The 23,134-nt window shown below is 45.3% G+C and overlaps 1 protein-coding gene across 7 annotated transcripts in view; it reads right to left on the minus strand.

Annotated features, from left to right (window-relative positions):
* PPP6R2 (protein phosphatase 6 regulatory subunit 2) overlaps positions 1-23,134 on the minus strand; it is a 136,260-nt gene that overhangs the window by 13,574 nt on the left and 99,552 nt on the right. For all 7 annotated transcript variants that reach the window (XM_072596443.1, XM_072596444.1, XM_072596442.1 and 4 more), the window contains 8 exons: positions 17,431-17,557; positions 16,271-16,423; positions 7,665-7,868; positions 7,025-7,089; positions 3,918-4,033; positions 1,468-1,553; positions 832-912; positions 101-198 (listed from right to left, as the gene is read on the minus strand). In XM_072596443.1, coding sequence (XP_072452544.1) covers positions 101-198; positions 832-912; positions 1,468-1,553; positions 3,918-4,033; positions 7,025-7,089; positions 7,665-7,868; positions 16,271-16,423; positions 17,431-17,557 — 930 coding nt within the window. The remainder of the gene's footprint in view (positions 1-100; positions 199-831; positions 913-1,467; positions 1,554-3,917; positions 4,034-7,024; positions 7,090-7,664; positions 7,869-16,270; positions 16,424-17,430; positions 17,558-23,134) is intronic.

A 23,134-nucleotide genomic window follows, 5' to 3' on the forward strand; every position in this document is an offset into this window, starting at 1 on the left:
GCCATACTCTCCTGGCATGGGGTAGAGCTGGCCAAGATAACCAGGCTGACCCAAAACCAGATTCAGGCTCTTCTTCTCCCAACCAGTCTGGTGAACTCACTTGATATTATCATCCTGGTCTGCAAATTCTTCATCATTGAAGCCAAACTGATCCACGAAGTTAGCTGTCATCTGCTGGATCTGGTACTCAGAGAAGGCCTAGGGGAGATGGCAAAGGTTGATCAGAAGGGAGCTGCACCACCGCCTCCCTTGGGAAGCATGACTGTTCCAGGACAGCTCCCCCAGGCCAGCCATGGCGTTACTCCTGGGCAGCCACCAAGCTCCAGGACAGCCTTCCCCCTTAGTTAAAGCAGCCAGGGAAGCTCTAAGCTGGAGTGCTCAGGGACAAGACATGACATCTGCCAAAATGTAGAGGGTGGGCTTTGTGCAGGTTGTTCACAAATGTGTCAAAGTTCTCCACTGATTCCCCACTTCCTCCAGCTGTTGGAAGGGCCAAGTTCCCCTCTTGGAGACCCTTTCCCAGCCCCACCCTGCCTGCTTTCAGTGCATCTGATGACCCTATGCCCTCTCTATAGGGTCAGGGAACAGAGGCAACTAGTTCAAGCCCTTCAGCTTGGAGCTGAGGAAACTGAGGCCCAGGGAAGCTACATGACTTGCCCAAGGTCACTCAACTAATACACCTGAGCCCAGGCCCTCTAGCACTAGAGCCTAGAAGCCACCCTTGGGTGAAACACCCACCCCTGTGCGGCCCGTGAGAAGCGCTATTTCTGGCTTCTCTCACTCCCTCATCTTTCTGGGCCCTGGAGCTCTAGGACCAGGCATGGCACTCACCTGCTGCAGGGACAGTTCATTAGGAAAAGCACTTTCCATATCCTCATCCTCACTGGAAGAGTGAAGGTGGTGAGTGCTCACCTGAAACAAAAGCAACCCCCAGTGGGGGTGCCCCTCAGAGGAAAGCCCACGACTCAGCCTCTGACCCCGGGAACCAGGAAGGGGGACGGTCAGGTCAGCCCTGGGGGGAGGGAGGAAAAGGGGGAGAGAGGAAAAGGGAGAGACAAAGGGAGCTCTGCTGGGGCCTGGGGACAAAAAGAGCCCACAGAGGGAGAGCCCACAAGAAGCAGGAGACCCAGGAGACTGCCGACACCTCTGAAGCCTTCTGCAGGGCCCAGGGAGGTGGTCACCAGGACAGAGCCTGAGCTCGAAGGAGCATGCTCCCAAGTCCCTTGAGAACTCAGCTACCTGGTGTTCTACACAACCACCTGGGCAGGCCGCTCAGTCCCTGATGGCCTCCTGGAGAGATGTTCCTGACCATGGCTGACCACCTCGAGCTAGACTTGAACCAACTCAAGGAAATGAGCAAATGGGTCAACCCGGTGACCAATGATGACCAGGAAACTAAGTGAGTCTCTGTCTACTCATACCTCTGCTCTCCTCAGCAACTCCCCCCTCCCCACCCCGCCTTCTCACCAGGTCGACAGTGTTTCTTCGGTTGGTCTCTGGCAGCGTCTCCTCCACAAAACTCTCCCATCGCCCTCGGCAATCCTCAGGAAGCTCTGTTGGGAAAAAAGTCCTGCCTGGTCAGAACAGCTCCTGGAACCAAAGGTATGATCACATACCATAAAGTGCTGGATCACGGATCCAGGGCTGGGAAGGGTTGCAGAGGTCAGGGAAGCCAAACCCCTCATTCTAAGGTTAAAAAAAAAAAGAGGTGACAGTCACACAAGAATGAAGTGGCGGAGCCAGGATTTGCACCCAAGACTCTGACTCAAAATCCAAACTTCCTTCCATCGCATCCCATTGTCCCCTTGAGCAAGAGGGCTCCAATTTCTGCTAGAAACGGACATTTGAGCTTGCCAAGCCCAGCCTACTTATTTCATTGTTCAGGTGCTGATCAGGAGAGAGACATGGCCTGGGCCACAGATGTGCTGGATTCAGGCCCTCTGCCTCTAAATCCAAGGCTTCCCCCATTGTACAGAGGTCTCCATTGCCGCTCTTCTATCCCAACTGTGCATTCCAAGAGGCATTCTCATTGATCAGCACTCCCAGGTCAACGAAGCCCTTTCCACCCCCTCTGGGAGATCAAGGGAGACATGATCACACACCAAGGCTTTCTATTTGCCTCGAATGAATTTCATCTTAGAGCTTTGGCCCAGGTCTTAAGACTGCCCAGATCTTTTTGGAACTTGGCTCTGGTAGCTGGAGAGTTGTTAGAGCTGGTCCTCCCTGCTTTGTGACAACTACAGCTTTGGGGTCAGTATGCCATTGAGGCCTGTGTCCAAGTCACTGACCAAAATGTCACACCTGATTGTGGGGGCCCTCCACAGGATGCTGTCTTCTAAGGTGACATTGAGGCCAGTCAGAGAGGAGAAATACGTAAAGTCTGCAGGGCAAGTCACCTTCCACCCACATTAGTCCATCTGGACGAAACATTTGGGACAGGGTGGAAACTCAGGGTATCCTGTGAAAGAACAATTCATTTCCGGCCTCCTCCATCCTCTGGTTGTCTGCAAAGAGGACAGACTCTAGGTGACCACGGGCCTTGCCAGGGGCCCACTGGCTACCAGTGATCTTCACCTCCACTAACGCTAACTCTAACCATAGCCTCCTGGTAGCAGGAATGCCCTTGGGACATCAAATCTTCTCTCATTCCCAAGATTCCCTCTAAAGCTTCTCTCTTGAAACACAAGCTCCAGCAAGTCCAGCTCAGTCAGATAGGTTCTGAGCCAAGGTCAAGATTAACTACATTTGGGGAGGACCAGGGACCATGCACTAAGGTCCAGAGGGGCTGCCATGTCCACCACCAAAATCCCCAACCCTGACATATCAATGGAGCCATTTGAAGCACTTGGCCTGGTCTTTTACAGAGGGAATCCTATAGCCAATCCCAGGGGAACAAATGACCCCAGAACCTTGGGTGAAGGCAAAAGTCTCCACATTTGGATAGATGCCCTTGAACTTCTCAAGTAGAAATGGGGAAACACAGGTTAGAAGACCAAACTCTCCCTCCCAGCTTTGTTGGAACACAGCCAGAACCCCACTGACCACTTTGAGGAGGCTGCTGATGGCTTGGGGGCCTTGGCGCCCCAGCCCTGCTGGCAGGGGGCTGCTGCTTCTCATTGCTGGGCCTGACTCTTCACACTGAATCCTCCTCTGATCTTGGTCAACATTCTCCTCACTCCCTACCCAGATTTGCTTAAATACATGGGTTAGTTGTTTTTTAGGGCTATTTATCCTTTATTAAATTTTCCTCCAGTTTTTATTCCAACAGAGAACTAATCCTGGGCTTTCAAAGGCTCTGCCAACAGAGGATAAGTCCTGTCAGGTCTGACCAAGCTGGAAAAACTGAAGATGGATTAGGCCTAGCGATGTCTGAGAGGCCATCCTCTTTTTCTCTCAGCTACCAAGGCTGCCCCTCAAAAGACCCCTTGACTTGGTTTTCTGGCTGCCTGGTTATGTACATGCTGATTCCCCTAACAGGACTCCCCAGCACTAAGCCCAGTGCAGGAGCCTCAGAAATACTTGTTGACTGACTGGTATGACTGCCCCCTCACTCTCACTCCCAATGACCCAGGTGCTGGCATCTCTGGCTAAAGTGTTATTTGGGTCTGCTCTGCCTCAGGAGGGAAGGAGCTCCACATCACCAGAGTTCTGTCCAGGACTACATCTGACTAGATGACTCTGAGATTCTATGATTCTGAGTCACATTCCAAAGTTCAGGAATGGTCTTTGAGAAGAAACCTGGGAAAAGAGAGAGACTGAAGGAAGGGAAAGAAGCAGCCAATGCAAGTGTCTTTGTATTGTGCTGATGGGTCAGGAGGTCCAAGAGGGACTTTATTATGGTGAGACCTGGGATTAGCCATTGGGAGCAAAAGTGTCAGGAGGACATGAGAGGACTGGAGAGAGCACGAGAGCCATACCTTTGATGAACGAGCTGATCTGAGACTGAATGGGGCCCTTCTCCATGTTCTGGACAACAGCGTTGGCTATCCGTGTGAGGTGGCCCATGTTTCCCCTCCTCATCCCACCTTCAGCCCTACAAACAAAGGCATTGCCAGAGTCATGGGTCAGCGTGCCCACCTCTGACAAAGTAATAGAAACAAAAGTTGGTATTTGTGTAGCCACTTGGGAGCGGCAAAGCCTGGGGCTTACTCACTGTGGGGATGAGAAGCCCAAGGGCCAGTCCCTCTTGCCAGCACTGTAGGCTCCTGGTTGCTCTGTTTGCTCCCTGCAGCAAACAGAGGCATCCAACCAAGCCAAAGCCTCCACAGTAACAGAGCACAGTATGGACAGGGAGTGAACCAGCAGCTCCCACCCTGGTGCCAGTGGTGTCCAGGCAGCCTCCCTCCTTTCTGCTCTATTTGCTGCTCAACTCCTTGGGGTTCTCAACCCCTCTCACAGAGGGGCCATGGCATCATTTTCTCATCAGTCTCTTCCACCTCGCTCCATCTGGCAGAGGGGGCCAGAATCGTCTTCCTGGAGAACCACTCCAGTCATGGTCTTCATAAGCCTTCAGAGTTCCCCAACATAAACAATACATTTCCCTTCTGAATCAAACTAAGCTGCCTCTCCTTCAAGCTCCCCTGGGCTTGCCTCAGCCCCCACAGAGTCACTAGCCCTAACTCTCCCCCCATTCCTAGAATGGCCTTTGGCCTCTGCTCTGCCCCTCAGCACCCTCCTCTGCCTGCAGGCCTCTCCCCCTCCTCCAAGGGACATCTGCTGATGGATCTGTGTGTGGCATATCCTGCCAGGAGAATCTGGCTCTTGGGGGACAAGAATAGAGAGACTTGTATTTGTCTCTGCAATCTGAACACCTCATCCAGGCCTGGGCAAACGACCACTGAGTGGGATCCCACCAAGTGAGCATGCCTGCCCTATCCCTGGGCTGAGCAGGCCTTTAACAGCACACACTGGAGAGATGCAGACATCCCATGGGGACAGGGCCTGGGCATGTCTGGAGAGCCCTTGGGGCCAGTCGTAATTAGGCACTCAATAAGTACTTGTTGAATGAAAACATAGGTCAAGGGAAAATTCTAAAATCATTACCAGATCAGGGAAGAATTTCAGATTTTATTTTAGAGCACTTAAGAAATCAGCACCTGAAGGCAAAAAGGAACACACATCACACTGCAGAGATAGGGCCTGGACTTGTCTTTCTTCATCAAGATTTTATTTCTTAAACGTAACTATATAAAAATGAAGCAGACAGCTGGGTGGTGCAGTAGAGAAAGCCCTGGGCATAGAGTCAAGAACACCCGCATCCTCCTGATCTGGCCTCAGACACTTACTAGCTATATGACCCTGATTCACTTAAACACTGTCTGCCTCAGTTTCCTTACCTATAAAATGGGAATTACCTACCTCTCAGGGTTGATGTGAAGCTCAAATGAGATAACATGCAAAGTTTTTGTAAACATTAAAATGTTATAGAAATGCTAGCTACTATTAGCAGGTGCATCTCTCGACTGACAATGAGTACAACCTCCTATGCATATACAGAGGAAAACAACGCTCACAGCCCAAGCTCAGTGGTGGACTGTCTCTTTTGATTAGAGCCACCTGACGGAGAACTACTGTCCAGAAGCAGACGGCCGGAAGAGGTGACAGTCCACCATGGACAGCCCTTTCCAAGTGACAAAGGCAGACAGGCCATCCCTCTTGGAGAGGGATGTTCACATATCCCCACCATCAGAGCAGACCTCTGCTTTCCTGCCTCAACCATTTCTGCAGCTTGGCAGAGACATGCAGAAATGCAAGTCTCAAAGGCAAAGGAAAAATCAGAGACAAAGTGGCACCAGCTGCTTAGCCTGCAGGAGTGGGTACCTGCAGAGAGAGAAGCTGCCCAGCCCTTCCTCAGGCTTGGGGCACACTTGAATCCCTAGGACAGTGCAAGGCCCTATTCAAAACTGGGAAAATGGAACTGAGAAACTCATTCCCATCAGGAAATCAGTGAAGAGTGATGGAGTTTCTCTTCCAAGACCCCAGACCTAAGCACTCTGATAGCCAGATGTCCAAGGAAGATGCTGCTGGCTCTGCTGGGCCTGTGGTCAGAGTCCTCTACATGGCCCTCGACTGGTTTTGTGACACTCTCTGACCCCAAGTAAAGCCTATGTTAAGACTGAGGGGAAGGGGAACACAGATGCATTCACTAGGGAAACCATCCAAGGCACTGTTCCAAATGTACTCGCTTACTGTTTTTCATCTAAGACCAGAGATAGTCTGGGCACATCTGCTCCATCGAGAAGTTGGAATCCCGGAGAGCTCCCGGAAGGCGGCTCCTCCTCCTTCTCCTTTCCCATCATCCTCCTGGCAGATTTCTTCCCCATCCCTCCTCTCTCCTGCCTTTCCCACACTCACTTGTCAAGTCTACTCCCTTTCTACACCTGGCACCTGGCCCTTTCTTCCCATTCCCACTGTCACTGCCTCTGTCCAGACCCTCCTCGGGTTGCAGCTAGCCTGTCCCAGAGCTCCCGCTGGGCTCTGCACTGCCCAGGCCTCCACTTTCAATCTGTCCCACCTCTCAGCCATCCCTAAAGAAGCATCCAGTGCCTTCCACCGCCTGGCTCAGAGCCACACTTCCAGCCACATCTTGTGACTTCTCCAGCCCCCCAGGCTCATGATAAGCCTCTCTGCTTGTGTCCGAGTCACCTCCCAGCCTTCACAATTGCTCCCTCCTGCCCTTAAATAGGGGCCTCCTTTGATACTAGGTCTTTCCATTGTTAAAAGAAGACTAAAGCATTATCTGTTTCCTGCTTCCCAATCAGACTCTGAGTCCCTAGAGGGGAGGGCTCAAGTCTTCTGTGACTCTGGACTCACTCAGGGTGAGGATGTTTCTGTTTCAAGGACAAAAGGGTCACCCTTGCCTGGAGAACACGCTAAGCATCACTACATCTTCCCCAGCTCAGTGCACAGAAGTCCAGGTGAGCACAAGAGCAATGCTCGCACCACAGCCTTTCACATTCACAAGCAATCACCCTCTCCGCTCCCAGCCCATATCCCAGGCAAGGTTCCCCTCACAGGCTCTTACTGGATTCTGTCATTGGCTTCCCAGGCATCCAAGATCCTCTGTACCAAGCAGCACTTCTGGAATAGCTAGGGGGGAGACAGAATTGAGAGTTCAACAAAGGCCAGGGGAAATGCCCATTTTTGTTGCTCATCTCTCAGGATTTGGTTCTCATTCTTTCTTGGGAAAGGGCACGTAGAACTGGACGAAGGAAGAAGGGCAGCTGTGGCCTTTACCTCTAGCTCAGGCCTATAATCCCTGGAGGAGAGCGAGTCCCCTGGGTTTCCATTCTGATGTGAAGGCCTGAGCTCTTGCCCAAGTGGGTCACCAGGTTATGTCGGGATAGAATGGCCTCTGTCTCGCTCTGTGCCAGGCCCATGAGGGACAGGAAGCAGATCTGGCTCTTCTTTTATCCATCACAGCAGGGCACACAGGCCCCATTCTATGGATATGAAATAAAGGAGATGGCCCCAGTGTTCTGAGTGTCTTTCCTAGAGGAGCTGGGCAGCTAAGAAGGGTCTCCACTTGCCAGGGCAAGCCCCTGGAGATGGCGCAGGGCCACTGCCTCAGCCCTAGCTGAGCTATGCTTGTCTCTGATGTGGCTGTCCCTACAGTCCCAAAAAGACCTCCCCTTGGACACTGCAAAAGGCCAAGCTGGACTTACATGTGTTACCATCACATTTTCAGAGGGGAACTCTGCAGACTCAGTTTTTTCCAAGTTTCCATTCCCTCTGTGCATCTCCTCTCGGCATTCAGACTCAGGAGCTGGCATTCCTCCTTCCCGGGCAGAGTGGGACAGAATGGCTGCTATGCACAGCTCCACTTGGAAATGCAGAAAATTATTCCAGGTGAACTTAAAAAACAAATCCTAGAGCAAAAGGAGACACAGAACAACCACTTAGCCATTTCTGTGGCTGCCAGGGTGGGTGCCAGCCTACCTGGGTCTATGTGCATGTGCCACAGACCCTTTATCTGAAGTCACCCAAGGGCCCAAGGGGAAGTCTAGCTAGCCCCCCTTCATCTGTACAGCCTTAAGTGGGGAAGGACAGCTCCCTGACTCCTAACCCCCCAGACCCCAATGGCCTTTTCTTCATTCGCCTTGATGCCCCCTGTCCCTCTGATACTACTGATGGCCCTCATCTCTGACACTTTCTTCTGTCCCACTCCTCCTCCTTTCTGTCCAACTCATCCCTCTCAATCTCCTTTCCTGGATCTTTATCTAAGTCTTTGCCACTAGCTGTGAGTGCCCCAAGGCGCTTCCCCTTCCCATTCTCTCCTATATTACTTGGTGAGCTCATTCCATAACCATCTTCTACACAGATGAGCCTCAGATCTGTCTGTCCAGGCCTGACCTCTCTGCTGACTATCAGGCTTTTTTTCTCCTTTTTTTTAAAATTAATTAATTTGTTTTCAGCTTTCTATAATCACTTTTATATATCTTAGATTTTTCCCCTTCCCTCACCCACTTTTCTCCTTCCCTCCCCGCTTCCTCCCCAAGACGGAGTGCAATCTTAAATAGGTTCTACACATATATTCCTATTAAATACATTTTCACCTTAGTCATGTTACATAGAAGAATTAAAATGAAAGGGAGAAACCATAAAACAAAACAAAACATAACACAAGAGAAAACGGTCTGCTTCATTCTGTGATCCAGTTCCATAGTTCTTTCTCTCCATGTGGAAGGCATTTTGCCTCAAGAGTCCATTGGGAAAATTTTAGGTCTTTACATTTCTGTGAAGGGCTAAGTCTACCAGAAAAATTCCTCAGTGGTCTCGCACACAAAGTTCTCCTGGTTCTGCTCCTTTCACACAGCATCAGTTCATATAAGTCCTTCCAGGCCTCTCTGAAGTCTTTCTGTTCATCATTTCTTATCACACAATAGTACTCCATTACATTCATATACCACAATTTGTTCAGCCATTGCCCAATTAATGAGCACCCCCTCAATTTCCAGTTCTTGGCTACCAGAAAGAGAGCTGCTATAAATATTTTTGTACATGTGGGACTCTTTCCCATTTTTATTATCTCTTGGGGATACAGTTCTAGAAGCGATATTGCCAGGTCAAAGGGTATGCACATTTTTGTAGCCCTTTGGGCATATTTCCAAATTGCTCTCCAGAATGGCTGGATCAGCTCACAGCTCCACCAGTAATGAATTAGTGTTCCAACTCTCCCACATCTTCTCCAACATTTATCATCTTCCTGTTTTGTCATGTTAGTCAATCTGATAGGTGTGATGTGGTACCTCAGAGTTGTTTTGATTTGCATCTCTGTAATCAATAGTGATTTAGAGCATTTTTTCATATGATTATAGATGGCTTTAATTTCTTCCTATGAAAACTCTTTTGTTCATACCTTTTGACCATTTATCAATTGGGTAATAACTTGTATTCTTCTACATTTGTGACTGTCAGTCTTGTATCCCCCATTGCCTAGTTTAAACAGGATGTGCCCTAGGTACTCAATATGTCCAAAACTGAACTCATGACCTCTCCTCTCTCTTGTTACTTACTGTTGAGGTCCCCCATCCTTCCAGGCCTTCAGGCTAGAAATCAAGGTGTAGTCTCAGCCCCTGGCTCCCTCTCATACCACGTACCCAGGCTGTTACCAAGTCCTGGCATTCCTACCTCCACAGCACCTCCTGTGATCTGCCCCTTCTCCATTCTGACACTGTCTTCACTCTGGTGCAGGCCCTCATCAACTCAGACCTAGACTATTATAACAGCCTGCCTTGGTCTCTCTGCCTCCAGCCTCTCCCTGCTCTAGTCCATGTTCCACTCAGTTGTGCTTCTAAGCACAGATCTGACCATGTCACCCTCCCTCTTCAACAAACATCTATGACTCCCTATTAACTTCAAGATCAAAATATAAACTGCCCTATCTTTGGCAATCATTTGGGAGTGACTGAACCAACCATGGCACATGAATGTAAGAGAATGTTATTGGATCATAAGACATAGAAAGATGGTTTCAGAGAAATCTGGGAAGGCTTCTTCCCAGGGTACAGTGATCAGAACCAGGAGAATAACTTGTACTGTAACATTATCACTGTAAAAATGAACAATTTTCAAAGAATTAAAGAAGGTGGAGGCAAGATAGCTAAGTAGCAGGAATATAGCAGGTCCCTCTCCACCCACCAATTCCTCCGAAGAAAACTAGAAAATACACCAGATCAAATTCTGATGGGGAAATGCAAGAAAATTACACAGTCAGTCATTCTTCCAGCCTGGATTATCATCAAGAGACAGAGCTACCAAGGAGTCACAGTCAGGATCACATATTGTTTAGCTACACTAACCTCCTATGAAGGAATGCAGAGCTTGGAATACTCTACTGCAAAATGGAAAGGATATAGGCTTACAACTGAAAAGAACTTACACAACAAAGTGAGTCTAATGAGACAGGGATGAACCTTCCTTTCCAAGCATTCCTGATGGAAGGACCAGAGCTGCAGAGAAACACTCAAGTTCAAGATGGGAGGCAAGAAGCACAATCATAAAAGAGATGAGTCAAAGGCAAACTGCTTACACTCTAATGTGGAAACATGGTGCTAAGAATGTACAAAATTGCTTCCAGCTCTTGTTGAGGAGTCAAAGAATGGGAATCTGAGGAATGTCCACAGCCTGGAGAATGGCTGAAAATGCACTCTGGCAGAGAAATGTGATGGAAGTCTATTGTGCTGCAGGAAATGATGAAAGGGCTGGCTTCGGAAAACCTGGGAAGATTGGTATTGACTGATTCAGAGTGTAGTGAACAGAATCAGGAGAAAAATTTACACAATGACAACTATATTGTAAAGATAAAAAACTCTGAAAGAAACAGGAACTCTGTTCCATGGAAAGACCAATGAGGACTCCAGAGAATTAATGATGAAACATGCTACCCATCTCCTGGAGTAGAGAGTTGTGTGCACGTGTACACACATACACACACACACACATACACACACACATACACACACACACACATACACACACACACTGTTTTCTTTTAGACATGACCAGTGTAGAAATCTATCTTGACTATATATTTCTTAAGAGGGCCTTTGTCTTTCTTTCACCCTCAATTTGGGGGAGTGGAGGTAAAGGTGAGGTGGGAGGAAAGGAAGGTGTAGTTATATAGATAGTTTTTGTTTTTGTTTTTTTAAAGAAAGACTTGAGACTTCTGATTGCTACAATGGTCAATCATGATTCCAGAAGATTAGTGATAAAGAAAGTTACCTATTTCCTGACAGAGAGATGGTGGACTAATATGCAGAACAAGATGCCTATTTTTGGAAATGTGGGTTTTGTTTTCCTTGAGTTAAATAGGAATAAGTAGTTAAATAGTTAAAATAGTTAAAAGGAATAAGTAGGATGAAGAAAAAGTGATAGTTTAATAACTGAAAATTTTTCTTTTTATTTTCTTTTTTTATAAATTAATTTATTTGTTTTCAATTTTCAACCAAAAAATTTTTAATTAAAAAAAAAAAAGAACACAGGTAGAAAATTGGAATAAGTCAGGCAAGGAAAAGGGCAACTTCCACAGTCAGGCAGGCAGGCAGGCAGGAACTCAGAAAGAGGAAGGAGTGAGGGGAGGGGGCCACTGGGCCAACATCAAGGTAGAAGGCAGAGAAACAAGGGAAAAAGACAGCCACATCAAATGGCTCACTGTCTCAGGGTCAGAGGACATGTGTAACTCAAAAATTTTTTAAATGAATGTTAAAAATACCTTTACATGTAGCTCAGGGAAAGAAGGTATTAAAAAAAACTACAGCCACAACACTGAGAAGCCCAAGTGTGGTTTCACTTCATGCAGGGGCAAACAGCTTTCTGAACAGAGATTACAGATCTCTGATAAAGGCTTTGTTTTTCAAATACATACAGAACTAAGTCAAATTCGTAAGAATAGAAGTCATCCCCCAAATGATAAATGGTCAATGGATATGAACAGGCAGTTTTCAGAGGAAGAAATCAAAACTATCTATAGTCATTGAAAAAATGCTTTAAATCACTACTAATTAGAGAAATACAAATTAAAACAACTCTGAGGTCCCACCGCACACCTGTGAGATTGGCTAATATGACAGAAAAGGAAAATGATAAATGGTGGAGAAGATGTGGGAAAATGGCAACACTAAGGCTGTGAACTGATCCAGCCACTCTGCAGAGCAATTTGGAACTATGCCCAAAGGGCTACAAAAATGTGCATACCCTTTGACCTAGCGATGTTGCTTCTAGGACTGTATCCCAAAGAGACCATAAAAATGGGAAAAGGGTCCCACATGTACAAAAATATTTATAGCGGCTTTCTTTGTGGTGGCCCAAAACTGGAAACTGAAGGAAAGTCCATCAAGTGGGGAATGGCTAAACAAGTTGTGGCATATGAATGTAATGGAATATTATTGTGCTAAAAGAAATGATGAACAATCAAACTTCAGAAAAGCCTGGAAAGACTTACATGAACGAATGCTGAGTGAAGTGAGCAGAACCAGGAGAACATTGTATACAATGACAGTCATATTGTGTGATGATTAACTTTCATACACTGAGCCCTTCTCAGCTATGCAAGGATCTAAGACAACTCCAAAAGACTCATGATGGAAAATGCCATACACATCCTCAGAAGGAACCATGGAGGTCTAGATGCAGACTGAAGCGGACTATTTGCTCTCTCTCTCTTTTTTTTTTTTTTTTGTTTCTTCTTTCTCAAGGTTCCTCCCATTGATTCTAATTCTTCTATACAACATGAAAAATGTGAAAATGTTTAATATGAATGTATATGTAGAGCCTATATAGGATTGCAGGCTGTCTTGGGGAGAGGGAGGGGAGAGAGGGAGAGAAAATTTAGAACTCAAAATCTTATGAATGTTGACAACTACAAATAAATTAATTTTAAAAATAAATGAACTGACTTCATAGAGTCAAAATAAAAAAAGTAAAAGAGGAAGGTCCTTGAAGGCAAGGGCTGTTTTGTTGTAACCTCCAATACCCAGAATAGTGCTTTGCATACAGCAGGCACTTACTAAATGCAGACCTGATTTGATTTGAGGGAAGTAGCAATGCCACTGTCCTCTAGTCCCCACCTGGAGTACTGTGTTCAGTTCTGGGTGCCAGATTTGAGGAAAAACAATAAGAATTTGAAGTATGGGGAGCCAAGATGGAGTAGAAGGATGGACCTGTGGAAGCTCTCCCCCCACAGCCCATAAAATACCTGTAAAAAATGACTCTAAACAAATTCTAGAGCAGCAAAAGCCACAAAATGACAGAGTGAGAGACATTTCTAGCACATGACAGCCTGGAAATGCGACAGGAAAGGTCTATCGCACCTGACCCAGTCTTGGCTGCACTGCATGGCAGGGGCAGGACCAGAGCAACCCTCAGGGGGCAGAATCCCTGGCAGTAGCTGTGGTTCCCAGATTTCTCAGCCCACAAACGCCTAACACAGCTTCAAAGGTCAGTGAGAAAGCTCTTTCACCTGGGTGAGAAGGGAATTCAGTATGGCCCTGGTCCCAGGTGGCAGCAGCGTCCATTTTTGGAGGCCTTGGCCTAAAGACCCTGGGGAAATTGAGCAGACAATCTGGGTCTCAGCCTTGAGTGGTGGCCCTCGGATGAGGAGGAGTGCCGGCTGGCATGGTGGAGCTGGTGGAGGTTCTGGAGAGAGAATCCTACTCACAGATCCTGGGCAGAAAAGCTTGTGGTTGCTTCCAGACCAGAGCACAGGCCAGGAGAGGAGTAAACTCCTCCCCCTTAATTATGCCACCTTGGAGGAACTGAGAACTTACAGGTCCCTAAAGTATATACTCCACTTGACAAAGGACTCAAAAGTCAAGTAACAAACTGAGAAAATGTCCAAAAAGGGGGGAAAAAAATAAAACTATAGAAGGTCACTTTCTTGATGAATAAGCATTTTCTTCCATCCTTTCGGATGAGGAAGAATAAAGCATACCATCAGAGGAAGACATAAAAGTCAAGGCTTCTGCATCCAAAACCTCCAAAAAACAATATGCAATGGTCTCAGGCCATGGAAGAGCTCAAAAAGGGTTTTGAAAATCAAGTAAGAGAGGTGGAGGAAAAATTGGGAAGAGAAACGAGAGCAATGCAAAAAAATCATGAAAAGAGAGGCAACAGCTCGCTAAAGGAGACCCAAAAAAATGCTGAAGCAAATAACACCTTGAAAACTAGCCTAACTCAAATGGCAAGAGAGGTCCAAGAAGCCAATGAGGAGAAGAATGCTTTAAAAAGCAGAATTAGCCAAATGGAAAAGGAGGTCCAAAAGCTCACTGAAGAAAATAGTTCTTTCAAAATTAGAATGGCACAGATGGAGGCTAAGGACTTTATGAGAAAGCAAGATATCACAATACAAAACCAAAAGAATGGAAAAATGGAAGATAATGTGAAATATCTCATTGGAAAAACAACTGACCTGGAAAATAGATCCAGGAGAGACAATTTAAAAATTATGGGACTACCTGAAAGCCATGATCAAAAAAAGAGCCTAGACATCATCTTTCATGAAATTATCAAGGAAAACTGCCCTGATATTCTAGAACCAGAGGGTAAAATAAATATTGAGAGAATCCACTGATCACCTCCTGAAAGAGATCCAAAAAGAAAACCTCTTAGGAATATTATAGAAAATTCCAGAGTTCCTAGGTCAAGGAGAAAATATCGCAAGCAGCAAGAAAGAAACAATACAATCAGGATAACACAAGATCTAGCAGCTTCTACATTAAGGGACTGAAGAGCTTGGAATATGATATTCCAGAAGTCAAAGGAACTAGGACTAAAACCAAGAATCACCTACCTAGCAAAACTGAGTATAATACTTCAGGGAAAAAATGGTCATTCAATGAAATAGAGGACTTTCAAGCATTCTTGATGAAAAGACCAGAGCTGAAAAGAAAATTTGACTTTCAAACACAAGAATCAAGAAAAGCATGAAAAGGTAAAAAGGAAAGAGAAATCATAAGGGACTTACTAAAGTTGAACTGTTTACATTTCTACATAAAAAGATAACATTTGTAACTCTTGAAACTCTTCTCAGTATTTGGGTAGTTGGAGGGATTATACACATATATACAGACAGAAGGCACAGGGCGATTTGAATAGGAAGGGAAGATATAAAAAAAATAAAATTAAAGGGTGAGAGGGGAATATATTGGGAAGAAAAAGGGAGAAATGGAATGGGGCAAATTATCTCTCATAAAAGAGGCAAGAAAAACTTTTCCAATGGAGGGAAAATGTGGGGAGGTAAGAGAGAAAAAGTGAATCTTACTCTCATCAGATTTGGCTAAAGGAGGGAATAACATGTACACTCAATTTGTTATGAAAATCTATCTTATGCTACAGGAAAGCAGGGGAGAAGGGAATAAGTGGAGTGGGAGGATGATAGAAGGGAGGACAAATGGGAGGAGGGAGTAATTAGAAGTAAACACTTTAGGGGAGGGACAAGGTCAAAAAAGAGAATAGAATAAATGGGGGGCAGGATAGGAAGGAGGGAAATATAGTTAGTCTTTCACAACATGACTATTACGGAAGTCTTTTGCAAAACTACACATATAGAACCTATATTGAATTGCTTGCCTTCTCAGTGGGGATGGATAGGAAGGGAGGAAGGGAGAGAAGTTGGAACTCAAAGTTTTAGGAACAAATGTTGAGAATTGTTTTTGCATGCAACTGAGAAATAAGAAATATAGGTAATGAGGTATAGAAATCCATCTTGCCCTACAAGAAAAGAGAGAAGATGGGGATAAGGAAGGGAGGGGTGTGATAGAAGGGAGGGCAGATTGGAGGAAGGGGTAATCAGAATGCATGGTGTTTTGGGGTGGGGAGGGGAGAGATGGGGAGAAAATTTGGGACTCAAAATCTTGTGGAAATGAATCTTGAAAACTAAAAATAAATAAATAAATTTAAAACTTAAAAAAAAAAAAAATCTGAAGTCTGTCCAGAGAGGGTGACCAGGATGATAAAGCGACTAAAAGCCACTTGGCTTTTACTATGACTTCATAGGAGGAATGGTTGGAAGGACTTGATGTTTAGGCTGGAAAACTGCATAAACATGGGAACTGTCCTCACATGCTGAAGGAGTGTCATGTGGAAAAGGGATTAGGACTGCTTTCCCTGACCCTCAGAACAAAGAACCAGTAGCAACAGGGCCAAGTTAGAGAATGCTCCTAGCACAATGGGATCTCTGGGGCCAACGTCCACCTAGCAGGAAGGCTGTGGACAGGACCTGCTCCTGGACAGCTGAGCCTCCGTGACCTCAGGGCACCAGGATTCCACTTACAAGTAGCAAGTCCATGGTATTGAGCCGACACAACTCTTGATTAATACTGGGTGTGTTGGTATGCAGCAAGGCAGCAATCAGCCGTGCTCCGTGGAGTCGAGCATTTCCCAGTGGCTCCTCCAGGACACCGATGGTGGTCAGGATAGACATTTTCTGGGGAATGCAAAGTAGAACATGATGTGCACATGTCTCTCTTTGGAGAAAGCCCATGAGCTATGCTGCTACACTTCTTGAGTCAGGGGATCTTCCTTACTTTTGCCACCTCAATGGCACCCACCCACCAGGGAAGAAATGGAGACCAGACCACACCATCATCTGGAAGGTCATGACTTATTGACATTTCTGGGTTGCCAGGAGAGGGGAGGGGCACCTACTCTGTTCCAGGTACTATGCTAAGTGCTTTACAAACATCATCTCAAAACAATCCTGGGATGCAGGTGCTATTATTATACCCATTTTACTGTTGAGGAACTGAGGCAGATGAGGTTAAGTAACTTGCTCATTCGTGGTCACATCTACTTTCTGAGACCACATCTGAACTCACATTTTCCTGACTCTAGCTCTTTGTCCACTACACCACCTGGCTGCCTCTCCCTTAGCTCTAGCCAGGAGGTGATCTCTATTCCAGAGCAGTCCATGGGCTGTAAAGACTGGGCACTATGCAAAAGAGTGGTTATTTTTCAGGACCCAAGCTATTACATTTAGCAAAGACAAGGTGTTTGAAAATACCACCACATTAAATGAATGAAAATTTCTCTTTAAAATGAATTCAGGCAGAATTTCTGAGTCTCTTTTCTTTAATTAAAACATTACTCTCTCCATTTCAGTCCCAAATCGGACTCCTCTAGGACACATGCTTTCACACACTCAAGGATGAAATCCAGCACTGAGTCATCTCTAACAGAAGGCCCCACAGCCTCTCACTCTGGGACTCCTCTCAATTTCTACATGTACTGAGGGGAATTTGCCTATGGAAGTCTGAGAAGAATCAGTTGGAAGACCTTCACCCCCAGTGTGTCCAATGCCTTGGGAATGTCTCACCAACATCAGTCTCCTACCCTGTCCTCCCCACTACTCCCAGCACCTGGTGCCCATAGCAGGGGCATGTGCATGATCTGAAGGGATGAGAGGTTAGTCCCAAGCTGCTGAAGGGGACTTACCTTTGGAGGGTTGAGAAGAAGCTGATGAAAGTCTTTCAGCCATGGCTCAATGCCGTGCAATATGCTGCTATTGACAGTGTAAGACCTTTCAAGTCCCTGAGAGAATGAGTCTGTCAGGCCCTCCACCCTGCAGATTTCAGAAGAGAGAGAAGCAAATCATGCCACTCAATGAACATACTTATCTTCCTTTGGTCAGTCTCAAAGATGCCTCAATAATATCTCCTCTTCCCCAAAGCCAAGGTCATCCTCGAGGAGATTCTGGGCAAGTGTCAGTGTTCCCTGGTGAGGAAGTGAGGTCTCCAGAAGCACTTTTCGGGGTTAGAGAAAAAAGGAGGGTTGACAGAGCCTTAGCCTCTTGTCCTTGCACTTCTTTTCCTGACAGGGAGAAGCACTGAGGAAGGAGCCAGAGAACACAGGTCAGCCTTCTACTGCTCTCTTGCCCCCTTTATAAAAAAGCATTTCTTTAGTTCTTCCCTCAGTCCTTCCCTGGAAGGTCGAGCACAGAATGTGACCTAGTCCTGAAGGAGACATGCTCTTCAGACAGGGAGATCTCTGTCATTGACAACTCCTCCACCCCCTCACATGCCAAAGCTTTAAGGTCAGCCTTGATTCTCCAGGACTTCCAAAAAGCTCCTATCCAGACAGAAGTTCCTCTCTACCCCAGGACATAGTCACATGGCCTCTTGGGCCACTGCTGAGGACCTCTTTGATCCTGGATGTCCCTCTCATCTATGTGAAAAGTTCCTTCCTCCCAGGCTGGGCTCTCTTCAGGCCAGTGCTGGCTTGCTTCTTCTCATTCTGGTTCCTAAAACCTCTCTTCCTAACTCCTTTCTGTTGCCAAAGAAGACCCAGCTACAGGATTCAGAGTACTGGGATACCTCCCCTACACTCACTGACCTTCTGTCCTTGAACATGGACCTGCCAGACTTGTGTTTCTCTACCACATCCCTTCCTGTTAGTCGGTGGCCCCATATACTCTGTCCAAAGCCTAATGCTGACAGGAGCTGCTAGGCAGGAGAACACCATATGTGTTTGCAATGAGGAAGGCTCTCTTTTTAAAAATTCCATCTTATTTCCAGGTCCAAATTCTTTCCCTCCTCACCCATTGAGAGGTCAAGAAAAACAAAACCATTTACATTTAGGTACAGTCATCCAAAACAAATATCCACATTAGCCATAATTTTAAAAAACCCAGAAAACTAAGAACCATAATGAAAGTGTGCTCTCAGAGTTCATCAGTTCTCTCTTTGGAGTTGGATTGCATTTTTTATCAGGAGACCTTTGGAATTGTTGTGGATCATTGTACCAATCAGCTAAGTCTTTCATAGCTGATCACCATTACAATGTTGCTATCACTGTATACATTGTATACTGTCTACATTGTTCTGGTTCTGCTCACTTCATTCTGTATCAGTTCATAAAAGTCTTCCCAGGTTTTTCTGAAACCATCCCCTTCAATATTTCTTACAGCGCAACAGTATTCCCTCACAATTATATACATCTTATTTATATATATTCCCATCACAATTAATTATATACATGTCCAAGTGATGGGCATCCCCTCAGTTTCCAATTCTTTGCCACCAAAAAGAAAGCTGCTGTAAGTATTTTTGTACATGTAGGAAAGAGCTTAGAACCTAATGAAGGAAGACAAACACAAAAGGAAACTGAAAAGGGGAGTGGGGAATATCACCAGTGGGTACCTGACTTAGGGTCATCTTGTTTGGTGGGGCTGAAACCAGGCAAAACTGTAGATGAGGAGTGTTGTGCCCTCTATAATAAAGGAAAGCTTTGGGAAGAAGCTGAGGGAGGTGGAAAGAAGTTGGAGAATCCAAGGCTGAATTAGCAGCATGATGATAAGACTGGGGAATGGATGAGTTCATTCCATTCATTCATGGTTATGATTGCTAATTATGGGCTTCCTATTCTCTTATAATTGTCCTTCCTTTTTTCACCTTTTAAAGAGAGTGCTTTGCTTTTGACCCTTATCTTCCTCAATCTACCCTCCCTCTTACTCACCCCCCACCCTCTTTCTCTTAAACCCTTTTCCTCCTCCCTGTTGGAGAAAGACTATCAGTACCCGACAAGGTTTGTATACGCATTCTTCCCTCTTTGAACCAGTTCAGTTACAAGTGAGGTTCGAGGGTTGCTCACTCGCCCACTGCCTCCTCCACTTCTTAACTGCTTCCTTGCATGCTCCATTTATGTGAGACAATCTTCCCCACCCCACCCTTCCATTCTCCTTTGGAGATCAATCAGACAGAATAGAATCACACCTTGGCCTCTTTCTAATTGGTCTCTCTCTAAAACCCCTGGTGATGAGAAAGTTCTGAGGGCTTATATGCATCATCTTTCCATAGAAGAATGTGCACAGCTGACCCTTGTTTAGTCCCTTATGATTTCTCACTCATGTTTACCTTTTGATCCTTCTCTCTCTAGTCCTGTGAATGTCAAATTTTCTGTCCAGCTCTTCTCAGGAATGCTTCAAAGTCCTCCGTTTCATCAAACATCCATCTTTTTCTCCTCTGGGAGTGTACTCAGTTTTTCTGGACGGGTTATTCTTGACCGTAGTCCCAGATTCTTGCCTTTTGGAACGCCAGATTTGAAGCCTTAGGTTCCTTTAACTGCTAAATGTCGTCCGATTCCAACTAGGGCTTTGCAGTACTTTCTTCCTTCTTTCTAGCTGCTTGCCACATTTCCTCTTTGATCTGGGAGCTCTGGATTTTGGCTTTAATACTCCTGGTACTTTTTATTTTGGGGTTTCTTACAGAAGATGACCAAAAGATTCTTCCAATTTCTACTTTGTCCTCTAGTTCTAAGATATCTGGGCAGCTTTGTTTTTGTTTTTGTTTTTTTGGTAATTTCTTAAAATATGCTGTTCAGGCTATTTTTTTTTTCTGTTCATGGCTTTCAGGTAGTCCAGTGATTCTTAAATTATCTCTCCTTGATCTATTTTCCTAATTAGTTATTTTTCCTATGAGATATTTCATGTTTTCTTCTTTTTTTCAGACTTTTGACATTGTTTTATTATTGGTTAACATCCCATGAAGTCATTGACTTCCATTTGGCCAATTCTAATTTTCAAGGAGTTATTTTCTTAAGTAAGGTTTTGTACCTCTTTTATCAAGCTGTTAATTCTCTTTCCATAACTTTCTTGCATAGCTCTCTTTTCCTATTTTATCTTCTACTAAACTTTTATTTGGTTTGTTAAAAAAAAGAAGGTTCTCTTTTTGAAAATCTATTTCTTTAACTCTTCTAGGAATTCTTGTTGGGCTCGTGTCTAATCTGCATTTTACTTTGAGGCTTTGCTTGTAGATGTTTTCAAGTCATTGTCTTCTATGTTTGTGGCTTGAACTTCCTCATTACCATCATCTTTATGGTCCGGTTCTTTTTGTTTATGTTTGTTCTTCTGGCCTCCTCTTTGACTTTGGACTTTACCTTGGTGTTGGGCTCTGCTTACTTCTGGGAGAAGGGAGGAATATCTTTACTAGAGTTTTTGTCTTTTTACATCCTTCTGCTGCTTTCGTTGCTCTGCTGGTCTGCTAATGCAGATTTGGGTCTAGTGGCTTGTGTGTAAGAGTTTCCACAGGTGGCTGCTGGACTCAGTCACTGTTAGCCCTTTGGAAGGCTCTGCAGGTTCAGAATGACTATATGTTGGCTCCCTTTTGGTCTTGGCCTCCTTTCCTACTTATCCTACTGCAGGTTTATGTGCTGGCCTACAGTCACCGGTAAGTCACTAAGAGTCACTGCTCTGCTTCTGGTTCAGAGCCACACAGCTAAGTTCCTGGAACTTGTTCCTTGCTCAGTGCTCAACTAGGCCTCATGCTCTAGAGACCACTTTTCTTCACATGGATTTGTGATCCAGAGCTGGATAATGGGCAACAGAGTCACCAGATGGCATCTGTTCCTGCTCCCAGCACAAGTTCAGGATGCTTCTGATACCTTCTTCTGCCCTGGTGCTTCCTGCCCTGATGCTCTGCCTTAGTTCTTTTGTTATACCCAGGGGTTAAAATACTCCTCTTCCTAACAGTCCATGATGCCATGCTGTTCTACTGGAGAGCCCTCCACCCAAATGTTTGCAGACCACTCTATCTTTCTAAGCTGCTCTGGTCTAGAAAAATGACTCATTATGACTTTTTCTTGGCCTTTCCAATCGGAATTCAGTTTATTGTGTTTTCTAGGTTGTTGAGAAGGAATTATGCTAGGTGAACTAAGCAAAAATGCTACCTCTCACTCTGCGGTCCTGAGTGAAGGTTCTCTTCCAGGCCAATGTAGTGAGACTAACAACGATAGGTATTTGGAAGGGCATCAGTGTGCTAACTTCTTAATCATCCATGACACAAAAGAAAAGCATAATTGATGATTTTGTCCATTTAAACGACAAGATACAAAAACAAGACAGTCCCTGCAGGCAAGGAGTTCTCTTCTCCAAATTATCTTGAATTTACTTATCTTCTTGTTATCATCCCAGTAGGTCAGCAACCATCTTGTTTGGGTATCTCAAGCACCAACAGTACCTTGCCCGCAGTGGCACTTAATATTTTGTTGAACCAAATTATGAGACATAATTTTAAGACAAGTGTATACTAGAGATAAGAGTTTAGCTGAAATATATGGCAGAAAATAAAATTCATTTGGAAAGTAAAATTTTGGGGAGGGGACAAGGAAGGAGTTGGTAAGCATTCAATCAGTAGAACCCTAACAAAATTGGCCTTTATACCTCATAAGAAGAGGTCTGAAAAGGGGAAATGCAGGCAGAACCCTACTTTCATTTCTCCAAGGATTTCCAGAATCTCTGATTTGGAGGGAATTGAAGTTACATGATCCAACCCCATCCAGTACCCCCAATTCTTCTTGATGGTATATCTAACAAATGGTTACCTTGACTCTGTCTGACTACTTACATGTGACAGAGAATCCACCCTGACATGAACAGCACACTCAATTTTTGGATGCCCTTAATTGTAATAACTGCTTTTTCTTAAAAGTTCTTAAACATAAAATAGATGTTATGGACATTTTCATTTTCCTATTACCTAGAATTCATTCTTCCCAGTGAGCCATCCTTTACAATAAGGAGGAAAAAAGGAATCAAAACTAGGCAAGACATTGAAAGCTTGACAGAATGTGTGACATCTGGTGCTCCTGGACCCTCAGTCTTAGGAGAGGCAGGTACCTTCTTGAATGTCTTTTCTGAGGGAGAGCTCACTCTTTCAAATTCTGCAATGTGGGCTCTGGTTTTGTGCTTGCTCCTTCCCTTTATTGTATATTGTTTTCTTGGCTCTGCAGATTTCACTCCTCTGTTTAGCAATCAAAGTCCTTCATTTTCTAGCCTTGCTTAGTCCCTTTCTCCCACCTGACTTTCTTGTTGACCCTCCTCCACACCTTTGCACTAGCTGTGCCACCTTCCTGGGATGCACATCTTCCTCATCTTTGCCCACAGCTCATTTGAAGGTCCACCTTCTACATGGGGCCTTTCCTGATATTCCTAGCTACTCTTCTCTCCCTCTCTCTCCCATTACACTGTATGGATTGTGCATCTATGCTGTACCTATTTGTAAATGGTGTCTGCCCCAGTTAAAACGTAAGCTCCTTTGGTTTTGTCTTTGTATTACCAGAGCCTTGCCCAGGGCCTGGCACATACTCACTGATTTATTGATGGAATGATGACAGTACAATAGGGAGAATGATCCCCAGACATCTC

Source organism: Notamacropus eugenii, chromosome 3 (assembly GCF_028372415.1).
Source record: "Notamacropus eugenii isolate mMacEug1 chromosome 3, mMacEug1.pri_v2, whole genome shotgun sequence".
NCBI classification, from domain to species: domain Eukaryota; kingdom Metazoa; phylum Chordata; class Mammalia; order Diprotodontia; family Macropodidae; genus Notamacropus; species Notamacropus eugenii.